Here is an 18,352-nt window from a genome sequence, read left to right as displayed (position 1 = left end):
TCTCTTGGCAGTTCCTGGAGGCTGAGCAGGGCCAGGGAGGAGGAGCCCTTCAGAACTGTCTGTCCACAGCTGACCCTACTTCCTGAGCCTCAGGTCTGTCTTGTGCTAGAGGGCTTCCTGGTCTCAGGCCGTCTCCTGCCAGACCCGCTGTGAACCAGCCCAGGTGGCTGGTAGCACCTCAAGAAAGAGGCCGATAACCCCACTGCCATGGTGACTTGGAGGCAAATGCTTTATGACCCCTCCCTGCAAAAGCCAGGCTGTGATCTGCAGGGGGGAGTGTGCACTGAGCCACATTCCATTCTGTTCTACAACCTTCCAGGAACAAAACTGCCGAGTACTTCCTATGGGTTGTCTTCATCCACTTGTTATCTCTGTCAGCCCTCTTGACCATTCCATGAGTCCCGCGTTATCATGTGTTAGGGATGGGAAAACAGAAACACAGAGAAGTTGAGCCAATGGCCAGAGATCACCGCCTTGAGTGGCAGGCCCTGACCCCAGAGCCTGGCTCTGCAAAGCCATGCCCACTGCCTCACCAATGCACCACCGTCTCCCCACGCCTGGTGAGCATCATTCCTGAGGGCCTTCTGGAAATGGGCAAAAGGCTAACCTATTGCCGTGAGTGCGTAGGTGGAGAGGTGAAATAGGACCAACTTATGTAGCTGACTGGGAGAGAACGGCGCTGAGGGGCACGAATCAAAGGCGGGGTCAGTGATTTTGTGGCGATGGACCTGCTACTTCACCCGACAGCAACGATCCCTCTCCACTCCGGTGGGCACGTGATCATATGGGACTTCAGTGACCATCGCCAGGGGAGGGACATCTCTTCTCTCCCCATGGAAGGAAGAATGGAAAGGACAGGGGAGGCTGTGAGAGACCATCAGAGCCGGATGGACCGGGGCCACTGCTGGGGTCTCAGGAGCCTTCCTCTGCCCTGGGAGAGTGAGGACGGCTAGGCAGCAGCACGGACAGCGACACAGAGAGGCGTCAGGACCCCAGTCCCCCTGACTCCTCCCAAACCAGGGAGGCAGGTGGGAGCAGTGGAAAGGGTACAGGCCTCTGTATGGACCTGAAGAATCTGGGTTCAAGTCCGGGCTCCCGCTGTGAGCCTCTGTTCCCTCATCTGTAATGTGGGGATAAGACTCTAACTCCTCTCTCGTGAGCCTGACACATAGCAGGTGCAGTGAGAGCTGTGCTTCTCCCTCTGGTGGAACACACATTTCTATCTCATTTTGTTGTTTACGAAGCTCTTGCCCAGCCCTCATGTCCTCTGACTTTCATAGATAATCCCTGGAGGTAGCAGGAACAGGGATTCATCACTATTCCCTTTTTTGCAGATGAGGGAAATGAAGCTCGGGGAAGCCATGGGAGTGATCTGCCTCGAGGTTGTGTGGCTAGTAAGCAGTAGAGCTGGGGTGTGAACTCATCCTATTCTCTGTAGCTTTCAATGAGTCTGCCTTGTGAGCCAGTCACCGAGGAGTTTCTGATGGTTTGTAGCATTTGCTCATTTCTGAAGCCCGTGGCAGCCATCAGAGAGACGGCAAGCCTCTGGGGCTGGGTAGGTTTTTCTCCCCGAGCGGGCCCAGGCCATTCCAGGCTCTTGGTCTTCTAGTACGAGTGAAAAGAGAAGGGCCCCTTTCGGCAGGACTGCCATGTATGGGTGTGCAGACCGTACACTTTACAACCTCCGTGAGCACTGTTCACAGTGCAGTGAATGGTGCCCCTAGAGCCACGCAATACACACCCTTGTCTTCAGACTTCTCCCCATCACCAGATGGCCTCCGGCTTCTTCCCACCTGTCCCACATCGCTCCTCCGTACAATTCTTTCCCTTCCCTCTGGAGTACCCACCCCCTCTGCCTCTCTGCCACCCATCCTGGTACTTTAAGATTTTAGGGGAAAAGAGACGTTGAGTGAGGTGCTCTAGTAGCATCCCCGACAGTCCTCCCCTCATCCTCTGGCCAACACACTTCCCTGCCTCCCTTCTTCTGCTCATCAGCTCCTGGTGGAAACCAGAGTTTTGTTTCCACTGAGAACCTAGTCAGGTGAGGGAACTCTTCTGAGCAAGACAGGGTGGCCCTCACAATGGAGTCTGGTCACATGTGTGAGAAACCAGCATGACTGGGTAGATCATCCTGACCCCCAGACCCAGAGCATCCTGATTCCAGAGAGAAGAGACACCTGCCTGGTTCCCCATTTCCCCCCAAACACGGAAATATCAGCCAGCATGGGGGCCGCTGGGAATCAAAGATTTGGGTTCAAGCCTCCTGCCCGTCACATACCCAACCAGCTGCGTGACTTGGGGAAATCACCTAACCTCACTGGGCCTCAGTTTCCTCCTCTGTAAACATGGCTACTAATGTCTATCATGAACTAGCCCAGGAGTTATTCAGCAGGTGAGTTCTCAGCCTGGACAGCACATGCCTCCCCCGGCCTGCATTGCATCTGGGAGTTTGGTAGCATCAGCAATTAAGAGCAATGACTGCTAATCCTGGACATCTGAGCAGAGGGACCATTAGACTTTCTTTTACCTCATCTGCTCCTTACAGTAACCTGTGAGCTAGAATGAGTGTGCAGGAAAACCTGCTCCCCAGATGCAGAGACACTCTTACTTGCCAGCCCTTGGGTCAAGGGAAATGAGGAGCAAGCTTTGGCAGTAAGAGCCTGGGGAATAATGGTCCATATCCCTTTGGTCAATCTCCTTTTCCTTGTGTCTCCACATCCAGAGCCTCTCCAGGCTGCCCTCAGCTTTAGCCCGCACCTCAAAGCACCCAGAAGAGACCTGAGCTACCACTTACTCTTTCGGGGGGTTGACATCCTCCGGTCGGGCCTCAAAGAACCGAAAGACTTCATCACACTGTGAAATGTGCGGGGGGAGCCGGACAAGTGCCTGTGGAAAGACAGGAAAAAAGGGCATTAGGTCTGATTAAAACCCAAAGCAGGGTCACCCTGGGCTGCCAGCGATGGCAGAGGCTCAAGGACGGTGCCGCGGACGATGCAGTCAACCAGCCAGCCGCCCAGACAACTCATCAACAAATCAACTAATCAGCTAGCTAACAAAACAACTCTCCATCCATCCCATCCACTAGCCAACCAGCCAATTAATCCACTAACCAACTAGTCAACTAATAAAAATAATTCATCAGTCAACCCCAGTCAATCTATCAACCATCCAGCCAGCAATTCAACCAGCCAACCAACCATTCAACCAGCCAGTTCGTCCACTACACAACCAGCCAACCAAACCAAAAACAATGCCCATTGATCCCTAGGTCTCAGGGCCCTCAGGAGCTAGTCTTTCTGTGCGAACTCTGAAAGAATTCTTTCCTGGCCACAGAGGAAGCCCAAGATCCTTACTTATTCTACCAGCCTCGTCTCCCACTAGCCACATTCCAGAATCGCCAGATAGTCACTGTCCCTAAATACTGACTGCACAATTAATTATTTAATGACAAGCAGATAATTCTAGCAAGGACAACAGGGGGCTGTGACGGAATCCGACGAGACCTAGGACGATTAGCAGAGAGGGGGGTTTAGGAAAGACACTTTGACACTGAGAGGAGAAGACGGTCACCGGGTGGGGATAACTGTCCAGGTAGCAGCATGAGCCGGCTGTGAGCTTGTCCTCCAGGGAGGCCTGAGCATCTGCTGCTGGAAAGTGAGCCGTGACAGCCAGAGGTGGTCAGAACTCCTGCTGCACACCAGCGCATACTCCACCCCTCATAGCCTGGGGCACCTGGGACCCCTGACCTGCCCAACATGGAGGCAGGGTGGGGGTGCTGTCATGAGACCAGGTGAAGCCCTGCTCCTGGCCACTCCATTCCGTATGCAGAGAAGATACTGGAATGATTCTTTAGTACGAACAGACAGGAGAGGTCGCTGCCAAAGCAGGGCTGAGGGCCCGGGCCAAGGGAACTCTGGGATAGAGCCAGGAGAAGGGAGAGGGAAACTTGGGACTGTGGGAATTGCAAAGGACTGCTCATTAGGAGGCTCCAGGTAAGTGGTCAGCTGGACAGGAGCCTGTCACGTGCCTGTGCCTCCCCGGGCCCCCTTCACCGGGGTTGCTTCAGGTGCCGTGACCCGATCGGGCAGCTCCCCTGTACCAAGGAACGTGCTGGGGCCTCCATGTGCGGAGTCACTGGGAACCTCATGATGATCCTCGGGAGGGCAGATCTCAACCTTATGTTACTGATGAGGAGGTGGAAGCTCAGAGAGGCCACGTGGCCTGCCCACAGGCCCTGTCAAAGGTGGGAAAGAACTTGCTAGAAGGTAAGCTCCATGCAATCGGGAGTCTGTTCTGTTGACTGTGTGTGTCCCCAGATCCCAGAAGAGTGCCTGGCACAGAGCAGGCAGGCAAAAAGTATTTGCTCAAATGAATGAATGAAGAAGGGTTTTGCTGTGCCAAAGCCTAATACCCAATAGTAGTGGGACATGATAATGGGGCAAAAAAAAAAAAAAAAAAAAGCACATGTGGTCTTTGACTGCAAGGAGAAAAGTCTAGTGTTAAGGAACAGGGAAGCAATTGTTCAATTCTTCTCTGAGCTGGTCAGGTAACCATGCAGGTGTGGCACTGAGCACCAGGCACCCCACCACGATGGTCCTTTTTGATGTCATACCCGCACCTGGGCAAGATGAGACAAGACCCGACTGGAGCAGGTAAGACAACACTATGCAACTCAGAGCTGTTCTTTCTAGAGCCCATGGCTTTCCAAGGGTCTCTAACACATTCCATCCCCACGAACAGTCAAGAAACAGAAAAGAAGGGAAATGAACATTTAATGGGCAACTACTGTGTTTCAGGCACCATCCTGGGCCCCTTGACCTCACTCATCCAACAAACAGTGAGGGCTTTTCAGTGTGTGCGTCTGACACGGGGCTCTGCCGGGGGTCCCAGGGATGAATCAGACGCAGCCTCTGCCCTTGCCAGAGCACGTGTGATGACGTGCCGCTGGAGGTAGACATTTTGTCCTGGAGGCAGACATCCTTGCCTTTGTTTATGACGGGGACACTGAGGCTATTGTGCTAATGTGCAAAATGAAACCCTGGGCTCAGAAGGTAGAATGGGTGCAAACTGACCCCAAAGCATCCAGGTTTTCACTTAACCTACATGGTAGGTGCTGTTTTCTCCCCCAGAAAGGGTAGAGGGAAAAGGAAAAGACAGACTGAGGAAAGAGAGAGAAAGAGGAAGACAGAGAGAGACAAAGAGACAGAGAAAGGTAGAGACACAGATGGAGAGACAGATATACAGAGAGAGAGAGATGACAGACAGGGACAGAGGGAAAATCAGGCCTGTATGCACAAGGCAGAACCTCAGGGCTGGGCTGGGCTGGGCTGGGCTGGGCTGGGCTGCGCTGGGTGGGCAGGACGCAGGAGGGAAACCATGACCAGGGACCCGGGCTGCATGCAGACTCACTGCTAGGGTGACCTCCCTGCAAGGAAGAGGGAAGGGGGCTAGGGCAGGTTTCCAGCCAGCCCAGAGCGCTAGCACCCTCCCGGCTGAGCACACTGCCACCCACCCGCGGCGCTGGCCCCGGCCGGCCAAGGGCTCGCACAGCCCCAGCAGCGAACACAGGGGCTCTTCATGCCGACAGAGACCGGCATTCCAGGGGCAGAGGACGTGTGGGCTGTGAGGGCCTCAGACAAAGAGTCCTTTTGGTCGAACCACCGTGGCATCTTTATTTAACAGAGAGCCCCGGAGGGAGCCGCATTGAGGGCTCATCCTGACTTCAGGCTGACGAGAGGCTCTCAGCTCAGGGCAGCTCCCAACCATGCCGCCGCCAAGCCCAGCTCTGGCCAAAATCATTTGGCAGGAGGGCTAGATGCTGAGCAGTCAGTCCCCGGAGCCTGGGCCAGTGATGACTGCCAGAGCCGGGGAACCCCCCAATCCAGCCGTTCTGAGAGAAGCAGGTGGGGGCCGTACATGGGTATCTCCAAGGACACCACCCAGGCCTAAAACTTTGGCATTGGACATTCAGGATTTCTGCTGTGGGGTGGTTAATTCGGGGCCTCAGGGCCAGCCAGACACGGGTTTGAGTCCTGGCTCTACCATTCATGGGCTGTGTGATTCTGAACGTGTTGCTTGCCCTCTCTGAGCTCAGTACAATGGGTTTGATATGGCACTATCTGTTAGGACGCTAAGTGAGACCATAATGAGGAGGAGCCTAGCACAGTGCCTGGCATTGAGTAAACATTCCGTAAATTTTAGTTGTACTATTGTCTTGTTGTCATTGTTCTCTAGGTGAGTGCAGTGAGGCATCCTAGAAAGAACACTGGCATGGGAGTCGGGAGACCTCGATTCGAGTTCTAATCCTGCCCCTATATACTTGCTACATGAGCTCACCTCACCTCTCTGGTTTCTTCTAGAATAAAGCAGACTAGCTCTGGAATCTCACACTATCTCATGGAACACCTGTATGAGAAGGTAAAATGAGTTCTGTGGGCACATGTGAAATGATGCCTTGTAGATGCCCACCTTGGTCATGGAGATCACCATGTTCATTAGTATAGCAAAGGCTCTGAGAAGTCCTGCAGGGAAGAAACCTATAGAGCTTTGTTTAGGTCAGCATTTATTAATAATCTTGACATGCTGGGGAATTGGCTCATTTCATCATCACATTATGACTAATTCCAGTTTTACAGAAGAAGCAAATAAAGCACAGAGAGGTTAAGTAATTTCTCAAGGCCACACAGCCAGTAAGCAAGATTTTCAGTGAGGCCATCTGAGTCCAGAGCCTGTGTTCCGTCTGATCTACTGGTCTGTACTGCCTCTGGCACTATCCACAGGTCTCTGATTATAGAGCAGGTCCTCCAACAATTCCTACTAACAGCCGTGGAACACAGCTGGGACGAACCCAGGCTACAGACATTCTGAAACTTCTTCCAGCTCTAATAGTCCACGGCTCCAGCACTGCAAACAGCACCATTATGAGTGAATTCAGTGTCTGACCTATCATTCAATCTGACCGAGCCTTTCGATTCAGGTTATGTGGGAAAAGCTGGAATGAGCATGACCTCCTAGCCCTCAGCATCTAGGGAGGGGGCACTGCCCCGTTGGGCTGCTTAGAGTATGCAGGCCCCTGTCCCACGTCAGCTGAGCTGACTTCAGTCCCTTTCTGATCTTGCCATTCCGTGGTCCAGGGGGTCTGTGAGCTGGCTAAGAGCAGATCTGGAGAAACAAGGCAAGGGAAGGAGCCGAGGGCAGTGGGTGCCTAGGGATGGGGGAGACTGGTGAAGAGGTGCTAAAAAGCCACCCAGGTTTGCCATCAGCCAGTCCTTCCAGTGCCCCCCGTCCCCAGTCCTAAATTGCCCTGAGGTCTCTAGCTCCTGGACTGCCCCACACCATTTTCTGGGAGCCACTGACATGGGCCACCATTCGCACCGTGTCATCATTCTAGAAGATGCATTTTCAGATAAGAGAGAGGGTGGCTGCATTGTGTACCTCTGAGACCTCCACCCAGATGTGGCTGGCACAAGTTTGGTTTCTCCAGTGCGGTGGCATGGGAGGGGGCCCCAGGCAGACTGTCCTCAGACCTTCTTCGAAAGGACCCCCCCTCCACGAAGCCCACCACTCTGGGTAGGTCTGTCCAAGGACAAAAACGTTTTACATTTGGCAAAACAACCGTGGGCATCCTGCTCTTTCCATGGGATCAAACATTTTCCTCTTTTTAGGAACATCATTTTGATTTCTAATCAATGGAAATCTTCTGGGTAAAAGCCCAGGGACTAAGGGTGGGGTGGGGGCATGGCACAGGGGGCTGGAGTCCCATCCATCTGGCCGCCCACCCCCTGCCCCCAGCCCACCCCTGGGCTGCCTTTGGCCTGCCTGGACTGTTTCTCCTGGATCTCCATCTAGGAAGCTGGGCTCACGGAGCTTCTGTAAATCAGTATTTCAAACACAGGAGTTCTCTTTTTGAAGGACGGAGCTGCAAATCCTTTTGAAATGGAAATAGCGTCTCGTTCGCAGCAGCAAGTGAAGCCTTGTCACAAGGGCTCCTTGTACATAGGGGCTTTGGGGCCATGTCACCCTCCTGGGAGGTGTCCTCTGCTTGTGTGTGATCTTTGTATCTTGTCGGCAGACACTGGCTGGACACCCACATGAGGCCAGGCTTCCTGCTTGTTATTGAAGACGCAAAGATAACAGATGTGGCCTTCAAGGAGCTCCTGGTCCGGAGAAGGTGGACAGACAGAAACTGTCCTCCTATGGAGGATAGGTGTCCTGCCTGGAGGCATGCACAGTTTTCTGGGGTGCTCGGCTTTCCCTGGGGAGTCAGGGGGCTTCTAGGAGGGGCACCGTGGGAGCTGAATGCATCCCCAGGAAAAAGACTAGCAGGGGCAAAGGGGTGGCAGCCTAAGGGACTCTGGCTAGTTGGGAACGGCTGCACTTCTGATGGACTGGACTGCAGGGCGGGGAGGAGAGGCAGGTGCCAAGGCCTGAGCAACACTTGGAACGGGCCCACAGAGGGCCCAGCCAAGCCCCTCACAGGTTCTCGTGGGCAATGGGGGCTCCCCTGAGGGTCTTTAAGGAGAAAAGGGATACAATCAGCTTTATCCCAGACTGGAAATCCTTTTCCTGGGTCTATGTGGGCTAACAGAGATGGAGAGATTCTACCAGTTGGGTTTCCCCAGAGTACCAGCCCACTTGGAAGGCATGAACAGATCAATCTTCGCTCTCTGCCTCAGTCTCCCCATCAGCAACACTCCTGGCCCAGGCCAGCCCTTAGAATGAGGGCCACAAGAACAGTCAATCCTACATCTAGGACTAAGTACAACGGGAAGCCATGGTGCTTCTTCAAGGAGTATGTTTCGGTTGGGACATGAACCTTTCTCTCTATTAAGGTGAGAGCCAATGATGGGCCATGCATGGTGGGAGCGAGATGCCTGGGACTAAGAACCACCCAAAATAGTCTCAGTTTTCGAATCTGGGAAGTGGGGATAAAAATGAATGAGTCTGGGCCATGTGGAGGGTGGGCTTTCAAGGCTGTCCCTCAGGGCTGACCCCCCCTCCCCCCGTCTGACTACAACCAACCCCTCATCCCTCCCACAAAGAAAGCCATTGATCCTGAAAGCAAGTCTATCTTGGACAGCAGAATAATAGAAGCAATCTCAGCTTTTTGAAGAAAAAAAAAAATTCTAGCTGCACCCACCAGGAAATGGAGACTTGTATAAATGTCATTACCATGGCAAAGAGCAAGTTGATCATTCCCTCTCGCTGCCCCCCCCACCCACCCCCTGCCCCGGGATATTTATTTTATCCCACAGACAAACACTGCAAACATGTATTTCACACGCAGGAACGGGGTAAATGGAGTCACTTATAAAACTGTTAGTCGGAGCCCCTAAAGTATAGCTCACGCTTGTTAGTGAGATGAAAGTCTTCGACTTTTTGAGGCCACAGAGCCATTAAATATTAACCGCATAACCATGTTGCCCATTAAATTAATTTATGGAGTTAAAGAAATGCCTTTGGAACCCCTCTTGATAGACACCCAGCCCTCAAGTGCCACATAAAACAATCACCTGGCTGGTGCTCGGTAAATTTTCCGTGACGCCCATCCAATCTGCTCCATATATGTTTAAAATTAACACTGAGATTTGGGCTGTGAAACCACCTCTGGGCAGAGGGACCGGCTGGCCAGCGAGGGCAGGGAGCCCGAAGTCTGGGGAGGTCTACCGCACGGTCAGACTTTCCACGTCTGAGTCCTGGCAGAGGAGCTGGTCGCTCTGGGTGCAGAGCCAGCTTCACAATCTTGGGTGCATTTGAATCCCCAGCAAATCCTGGCCTAGGAGTTCACGTTGTCTAGCAGTCCAAGGAAGACATTGGCCAGCCAAGCAGAGCTGCACAGGCAGGGTACTGGAAATAAAAACCCCAGAGGTTCTCAGCAGTGTGTCCAAGGACAGACATGGACAAAGGAAGGGCTGGCCATGGAGTAGACCGTACATGGCACCGATCATGGAATTCACAGAGGGGGCCAGTGATGTTGAGCAAAACTTGGATCCCGAGTGGCCACAGGTTGGACCATGAGGAGGCAGAACTGTGATGGGCAATGCCGGCGGGGGGGCACTGGACATAAGCACTGTTTCTGGCTTATCCCTAATGGCCATTGCAAGGTCATTCCAAGGTCTCTGACTATCAGACCACAGATCCCAGCTTTCTAGTTGAGCAGAATGAAAGGTCACTTCTGCACTGACCTGCCCCCCCTTGCCATTCCCAGAGTAAATTAGAGGCCTCGGAGACGGCTGGCTGCTTGCTGAATCCCGGACACTGCTCCTTGTTGCCTGGCTCTGAGCAGCTCTTGTCTGGGCTAATCAGGTTAGGAGGCCCCGCCTCTTGCAGACCCCACTTAAATGGCGCCCCCGGCCACCAGCAGCAGCACCACTGGGGCCCCAGAGCCCCCCTGAATCTCATCCTGATTCAGGAGTCCGGTTCAAAGCCTGATCCCCGGAGATAAGATGTTATCGGTTTCCTCCTCCGGATGGCCCAGGACACACCGACTGCAGATGTCTCAGGCTCCACCAGCCTCCGAGGCTGATGTGAGCCATAAATCCCCAGCTGGGAGAGGCCTGCCCCCTTCACCCCCTCCTCCATGGGCTGTGCCCATTTATTTAGCTTCTTGGGAAAGTAATAAAGAGAAGTAAGAGCTCAGGCGGCAGCCATCAACTGAACTGGAAATGGCAAATGCGCTTTAAAGAGAAAAATGAATATTGATCTGAAGAAGAGGAGCTTCTCGGGTTAAGGGAATTTATCATGGGGAATTCTTTCTAGGTTAAGGCAGAAAATGTGATCAGGTATAATTGACACAGCTACAAAATTGAAACTTGGTTTAATGCAGACTCAATGGGAGCGCTCGTCTTCCTATTGTCTTGGGAGCACCAGTTAATACATTTAGCAATTTGCTTCTTATTTAAACATTTTATTGCCCAACATAATGTTTCTGAATCATGAAGTATTAGCACATAAAGAGACCCTGCAGTCACAACTCTGCGTAGGGACAGAGCATTTGAGAAGCGACAAACACTACGATACACATTCTCCAGTCTAGCCCCCTTCAGGAGCCCTGCAAGGGAGCTGTCTTTACCCTGTTTTTATAGATGACGGAACCTGGGGCTCAGAGAGGTAGACTAGCTTGCCCAGAGTCACGGAGCTAGTTGGGGGGGGTGGGGGTGGGCAGTGGGATTCGATCCCAGCTCTTCTCACTCTAATAGCAGCACTTGCAACCAAAGACGATCCCACACTTGCCTCTCCTCAAGATTCTTGAGTCAGACTCCACAGCGGGTTTCACTTAACTAAGAAATCCTATCTCCATGAAAGCCAGTGGGAACATTAACTTGTTTATGCCTTGTAGTAATAATAATCAAGAGCTGGCGTCAACTGAATACCTCCTCTGTGAAGGACGCTTGCTGGTGCCTGGCCTGTGTCAGGCAGTTCCTTTCCACCCCATGACGGCCTTCTGTGGAGCTACTGTTCTCCTCCCTATCACACAGATGTGGAAACTGAGGCTCTGGGAAGTTAAGTGGCTTGCCCAAGTTCACAGAGCTAGTGAGGGATTTGAACCCAGGTAGCCTAGCCATCCGGAGGCCAGGTGCCAAGGCCACTGAAGTAGGAGCCTGTCATTTTCACTGCAGGGGTCCCGGGCTCTAGCCAAACTGGAAAGACAAATGGGCTCTTCCTCATGACACTGCTGACACTCTCCCTCTCTTCTATGGCATTGGCTGTTTTCATGCACACGTGCCTCTCTGTCTGTGTGCATGTGTGAGCACTTGCATGGCTAAAAATGTGTACATGAACATCCGTAACCATCAGGACTTCCGTGAATAAACAAATAGGCATTTCAGAGGTTTCAGGTGCTATTGAACTCAGAACCGATTCCAACAACTCTGGTCCCAAAAGTAATTCAAAGCAATAGCTCTCCTGTGTCCAGCAAAATGTCACATACAGAACATCCCGTCGGTGGGAGACCCGAGCTCCCAAGCCGCTGGAAGTGATTTAAAATAGTGTTTTGTAAACATGGGCATGTCCCGAAAGAAGTCTCAGCTGTGATCCCAAGGCCCTTGTGCCCCAGAGGGTGGCCCAGTCACGAGTGACCCCTCCCTGAGGGACACTCAGACCCACTGCCCTGGCCTTTCTGGGCGTCAGGCTGCACCTGCTAGACCGCAGCAGGAGGTTTGGGACAGACGGCCCTCCTTCACAGATGCACAGACTCTCTGGCAGATGGACCCCCCCCCCCCGCCTCCCGCCCAGACACAGCCTTACCCGGCAATACTCGTCAATGGGCTTCAGCCTCTTCACAGCTACATCCCGGATGTGGCTTCTCCGGAAGAGGATTTTGCCTGGAAGAGAGACGCTTGTGAGCCGGGTGACTCTGGGGAAAGCTGCCATGGGACGCGGGCCTCCTGCCCTCCCGTTTCCCTCTCCCTCGGCTTCCCAGCGTTTTAGCTGGCCACCAAGTGCCACCACCTCTGCCCCTTGTCAAGAAAACAAGAGAGGAGCAGTCACCTCTCCCAGGGGGCAGGAGGCGCCCGAGGCTGAGGGCCCAGGACCGCTGGGGCACGGGAGCAGCCTCCGAGGCTGCCATCTTGGCCAAATCACCTTGTCTGGGTCTGATGGCAGGATCGATGGCCTGACGTGGGCGCGGCTCCCAAGTGACCTCACGAATAAATACAAAGGACGGCCCAACCCACACGCTGTGTTTTGTTCTCAGGCCCTTCCCTCCTTGAGAAATCGGCATTCACTCCTGCCAGCCAGGCAGGAATTCCTATTCTTAGTTTAGGTGGGTGGCTATTTCCAGGGCGGGTGCGGGCCAACGCCAAGGGAGCACGGCGGCCCCAGCCTGACTTTCCTCCAGCCTCTCTGTACACACAGCCTTTAGCAGTTCAGGCCATGGTTTAGATGGGCTGGTACACCCCTCTGCAGGTATGGGCAGGGCTTACAGGAAATGCCAGCCCCTCAAACCTTCCCAGCAGGCTCTTCTGAGCTAGCCCAATTCCATTTCAACAACGAGATCAATGCATAGTCCTTTTCAGCCGGTTCAATTTAGAATTCGAACTCCTTGGTCCGACTTTCAAGTCCTAACACAGCTGACATTTCTGTGGCCCGTGGCCATCAATGTCTAGGTCAATGCCCCCTTTTTAGAAGGCCTTCTTCCTTGATTGGCCAAGCTGGGAGCAATCTCCCTCCTTCCAGAACATTCACACACTTTGTCCATTCCTAAGGCATGTGCCCCATTCTGCTGTATGTTACAGGTATTTGACAGCCTCTTTCCATCAGGGGCCTGTGTGGCACATCTTAGAAACACATGGCTCAACAAGTGGCAAAGTGCTGGTCCTAGAGCTGTAATAGGCATCTGTTGTCCCTGTCTGTCCGATTTCCCTCTGGAGAGCCTCCCTCCTCCATTCCCAGTCCCTGTAGTTCAAAGGGGCCAACCACACTCCCTGGCAACAAGGGTAGGCATGTGACCCAGCCCAGCCAACCAGAGTCACAGTGATTGGCTCAGAGATGGGCAGGGGACCCGATCTGCCCCAAGGAGGGTCAGCCCTGAGACTTCTGCTAGAGCCCTTTCTCTCCCACAGTCGCTGAGCTGGAAGGATGAAAGCCTGGAGCTTCTTGTGGCCATCTTTATTACTGCCTGAGAAGGAAACCTACTGAGAGAAAGGGGCGGTGCCTGGAACAAATGCTCAATAAATGCTTCCTGAATGGTTGAAAAGCAGAGTAAAGAGATGACAAAGGGCAGATTCCTTTGACATCTTTTGAGCAGCTGGAGGACATAGCTGTTCTGAACCCAAGGTCTACTTGATACCTGTCACATGTATAGAGCAAAAAAATTATTTTTTATTGAAATTAGTTGGAGATGGATTTTTATCACTTGCATCAAAGGAGTTCTAATTAAGATAAATGCCATTGCATGTGAACAAATATGTAGCTTACATATCAATTCACGTGAGCTTCTTCTGTCGAGGCCCTAGGGAGGTACTGAGCGTTGTCGTGGTTTAGGTTGTTTCCCAGAAGCAGACCCAGAGATGAGGTGCATCAGTGGTTTATTTGGGACCTGTTCCTGGACGATGCCAGGGGGGTGTGGAAAGGAAGGCAGGAAAGGGAAGGGAGTGTTACCCAGCCAGCTAATCCCCATGGGGAGCCACAGCTCAGGTCCGCTGCTGAACTCCGGGGGATAGTAAAATGGACTATACCTCAGAGGTATCCCGACTGAGGGCGAGCGAGGAGCATTTATCACCAGCTCCCCGCTTAGGACCATCTGAGAGCATTGCATCTCTGGCACTTCAGCAGAGTAGGTTTGTGAGGCTAGGAACAAAGCCCCCGGCTGTTCCCATGAGCAGCCTTTGGAGATAGAGGTGAAGGGTAGGGGTCCAGGAGTGGGGGGCACTGAAGGCAGCTGCTTTTGCCTGAGCTCCCTGTCACCTGAGGTACCGGTCACCAGCCCTGTGTCTCACGTCCCCCCACATCGGATGCGACCAGCTCCTTCCTCCCCTTGGTGCCACACTCCACTCAGCACAAGGCTTTGCACACAGCAGAAGGTGCCCCCCAGGTACCCGCTGGCCCATTCACTTTCCTCTCCTGGATTGTCCCTCCAGCTTTCTCTCCTGCCTTCCTCTCTGAGGCCGGGCACACGAGCCATCTCCCCGGCAGAGGCACGATACTCCGCAGACTGGACAATGTCATCAAGATAAACTGGCTCGGCCACGTGTGTTCCTTTTGAAAGGAGATAAAACACGATTTATCAAGACACGGGAGAACTCTTTTCCTTGGGGGAAGATGTCACAGATTTGGTATTCCTGGCCTCCTTGCCTCCTACCCCTTTTCTGGTTGCCTGTCACCTTACTGCCCGCATGCCGCGGGGGCATATGCGCACAGCCCTGGGGACGGCGCGGGCACTACACGTGCAGCAGCAGGAGACCCACTCTCGGGCCTGACCAGATGCCAGGCAGCCCTGGCCAGGCTTTCTGAGCCCTCTGCCTGAGCCTCCTTCCTCGGGAGCTGGAGGTTCCCCTGGCCCAGGGACGCCTGTGGCCACGCGACAACCCGAAGGACGCGTCTGAGCAGCGGAGGAAAGTGAAGGAGAGACCACCTGGCTCTACCCTGCGCTCCTCCTGAAAGGAGAGGAAACACGACTTATCCATTCTCCAAAAATAGCTCTCCTGTCCCTTCCCATCCTGGCGAGCGACGAAAAGGAGAGGAGGCAGATGGGAGACAAACTGCCTACCTCTCCAATGCCCCAATCTCAAGGCTGACCCCTCCTCTGAGTTTGGTGTCCCCAAAATGTGGGGATAGATAACACAGATCACAGAAGACCTGATCCCACTGCAGGCAGAACCAGCAGAAAACTAATGGTTAAGGGACAGTGAAGGCCTCCCTAAGGTGCAGAAGGCCGGGAGAAGGAAGGGATGGGGGTGGGAGAAGTGGGGAGACAGGTGCATGGGCTCCCCACCCACACTGGTACGGCACCCCTACCTCGCCCCTCGCGCCGACCCCCTGCAAGTGAGGCCGCCCTGCCTCTGTGCCGGACACCTTCCACCCCTCCCCCTTCCCCCCAACACACACACGCACACAAGGCTCATGGGTCTGTTGCTCAGCGGCAAAGTCAGAGGAGAATTTCCATAGCAGCCATTTCCCGGCTGATTTTTTGGAACCCCAACAGGGCTTCTCTCCTTCCCACTGAAATCCTGACAGGAGCAACATTTTCTTTTCTTGGGGCTTTGGCACAGGCCGCAGAGGGTAGGAAGGGGAAAGAGGGAGGGAAGACTTGGAAGGGATTCTATGGTCTTGACTTCTCTGTTAGGAATCCAAACTGCACCAGGAAAGCCACACCGGGAACTGGATTGAAAGGGAGAGGGGAAAAGAGGAGGAAGAAAATCCCCATTAAAGAAGCCGAGACCACAGGGCATTAAAGGCCTCTTATAAATGTAATTCAGCCTGTTCATAGCTCCTGCCAGAGTCTTCAAAGCCATGCAGATGCTGCCCCAGAAATATGATAAAGCATCATAAGGAAGATTACACACGGGCCATGAAACAGACCTCAGGATGTAACTCATTCCTTAAAGTGGAGAAGAACGCTGTCCAGCCTGATAGGGTCCAAGCACATAAGTGTAGGTCCTGCTTGCTGCCGCTCTGTGCTGGGCTGAGAAGAGAGGACAAGCAGAAGGAGCAGGGGGCCTCAGCAGGAGTCCTGGGTTCAAGTCCTGCCTGGGCCACAGGCCAGCTGTGTGGCCCTGAAGCGAGTTCCTCCTCCACTGTGGCCTCTGCAGTCTCATCTGGAGATGGAAGGCCTGGGGCTCCACAGCTCTCCCTCCAAAGGCCCTAAGATGTACACAGTGGGGGGTGGCGGCACTGAGAGGCAGAGGAGGAGCGGGACAAGCAGAAATAGTAGCCCAGTGCTCACTATGTGCCAGGCACATTCTTAGAGCTTTCCATTGGATTCTCTTGCTTAACCTCACAACATTGAAGCAAGCACTTTTTTTTTTTTTTTAAGATTTTATTTATTTACTTGACAGAGAGCGAGAGAGCACACAAGCAGGGGGAGCAGCAGGGAGAGGGAGAAGCAGGCTCCCCACTGAGCAGGGAGCCCAACACGGGGCTTGATCCCAGGACCCCAAGATCATGACAAAGGCAGATGCTCAACCACCTGAGCCACCCAGGCGCCCCGAAGCAAGTACTTTTACTATCCCTACTTTGCACAGGAGATGGTAGCTCAGAGAGGACTTGTCCAAAGTAACACAGCTATTAAGTGGCTGAATGGAGATTTCAACCTGGGATCTTGGAGCTCACGTAGCAAGGGGGAGAGAGAAGGCAATGAATCCAGAGTTCTTTGGGGTCCGATCAAGTAAGGCCTTGAGAGCCATGGTGAGGACTTAGGATTTTATTCTGTGTGTGATGGGAGCATTATCAACGTCTCCATCCTGCTAGGGGCTATGCTGTGGTCTGGGGAACAGCTGCTTTGGGGGCTGCCTGAGAACTGTGTAAGCAGTAACCGTGGAGGGTGGGATACGCCATGGCGTACCACGTACAAACAGTCCTGAGGTCTCTGCCTATCTGATACAAGTGGACCGGTGGAACGCACCAACAAAGTGGGAAGGAGAGGTGACCCCAGTGTCCGGTGGGCTCTGGAAAGAAAGAGCTTCCTGAAGCAGCACACCTCCATGTCCTTCCTGTTCCCCACCCCTGCTTTGGTGGGGCAGGTTATCAGCCACAAGTTGGTGGGCATTGCCTGGCAGAGGTCAATCTCTGCCCCAGTCCCCAGTGTGACCTGAGCTTCTCACCAGGAGTGTCCACTCTGAGCCAGGACACACAGATGGGGCCTTGACTCAGGAAGGTCCCCATGCTTGGGGGGCAGACGTATTGCTTCCTCCTGCCCAGGATACCAATGAGGCATCTCAGCGGTACCTGATGGGTCTTAGTAATTGGCATTGGCTTCTAGAGAATGAATTGTTTCATTAACCAGGCCACTGGCTAGTAGGAAAGGACTCGCCTTGGGTCCTCTTTTGGTGCCTCCAAGCTGATCTGTTCTTGGCAGCCTCTCTTCTTTAAGTTCGCAGTGTGTATGTGTGCATGTATACTTCCTCACATAACCTCGTTTCCCCTGCTTTCTCTGCCATCTGGAATGCCATCCATCCATCACTGTCTTGAAGCTCCAGGTGCTAAGAACACCACAGAGAACAAGACAGATGGGGACCCTGCTCTCAAGGAGTTTACATTTGAACTGGGAAGGGGATAAGCAGAGAAGGGGTACAGTACACGATTTTCCTATCTAGTAAGTAGTTTGGTTGCAAATGTGTCTCCCCCTACCTCTAAAAAAGAATAAAGCAGGGTAATGGGAAGGGGCATGCCTGGGGCGGCAGGGAGAATTCAGCTAGTGGTCAGGGAAGTTTGGTGGAGACTTTGAGGCGGAGAGGGAGCTCTGGGGCAAGAGTGCTCAGCCAGAGGCAACCACACAGGGAAGCTGAAAGACGGAAAAGAAGCCACATAGCAGTCATGTAAGCCACAGAAAGGAGTTGGGTTTTCTCTGAAGCACCTTGGGCCCCCTTCCCCATCCCAAGGCCTCCTCCATGAAGCCTTCCTTGATTGCCTGCCTTGCCCTCCTTTGCCAGGCTCCAGGACCCTCTGGCAGTCACCTCACTCTCACCTCCCATCTCCTGCTGTCCCAGAAAATTTATCAGGGAGCCACCATCTCAGGGCCCCCTGGTATAGGCCACCCCAGTCTCCCAGGGCACAGATGCTCCCAACCCTCTCCCTTCAGTGCAGCCCAGAGAGCCTGAAGCGTCACAGGGGACTGGCCTAAGAAACAGGGGAGGCCACAGCAGGGCCCGGAGGCCCCAGACCACATGGCAGAGAGACCTTGTTCTCCACGAGC

General features: G+C 53.5%; 1 protein-coding gene across 2 annotated transcripts in view; it reads right to left on the bottom strand.

Moving 5' to 3' along the window:
• SH3PXD2A (SH3 and PX domains 2A) overlaps positions 1-18,352 on the bottom strand; it is a 227,836-nt gene that overhangs the window by 98,928 nt on the left and 110,556 nt on the right. For both annotated transcript variants that reach the window (XM_028098787.2, XM_028098789.2), the window contains exons 4-5: positions 12,247-12,323; positions 2,795-2,886 (exon numbers count right to left, since the gene is read on the bottom strand). In XM_028098787.2, coding sequence (XP_027954588.1) covers positions 2,795-2,886; positions 12,247-12,323 — 169 coding nt within the window. The remainder of the gene's footprint in view (positions 1-2,794; positions 2,887-12,246; positions 12,324-18,352) is intronic.

The sequence above is a fragment of the Eumetopias jubatus genome, unplaced genomic scaffold, assembly GCF_037043125.1.
Source record: "Eumetopias jubatus isolate StellerSeaLion01/CBP00866 unplaced genomic scaffold, mEumJub1_p1.0 scaffold_17, whole genome shotgun sequence".
Lineage (NCBI taxonomy): Eukaryota > Metazoa > Chordata > Mammalia > Carnivora > Otariidae > Eumetopias > Eumetopias jubatus.
The sequence above is the reverse complement of the archived record's forward strand: the minus strand, read 5'-3'. Positions and strand labels throughout refer to the sequence as shown.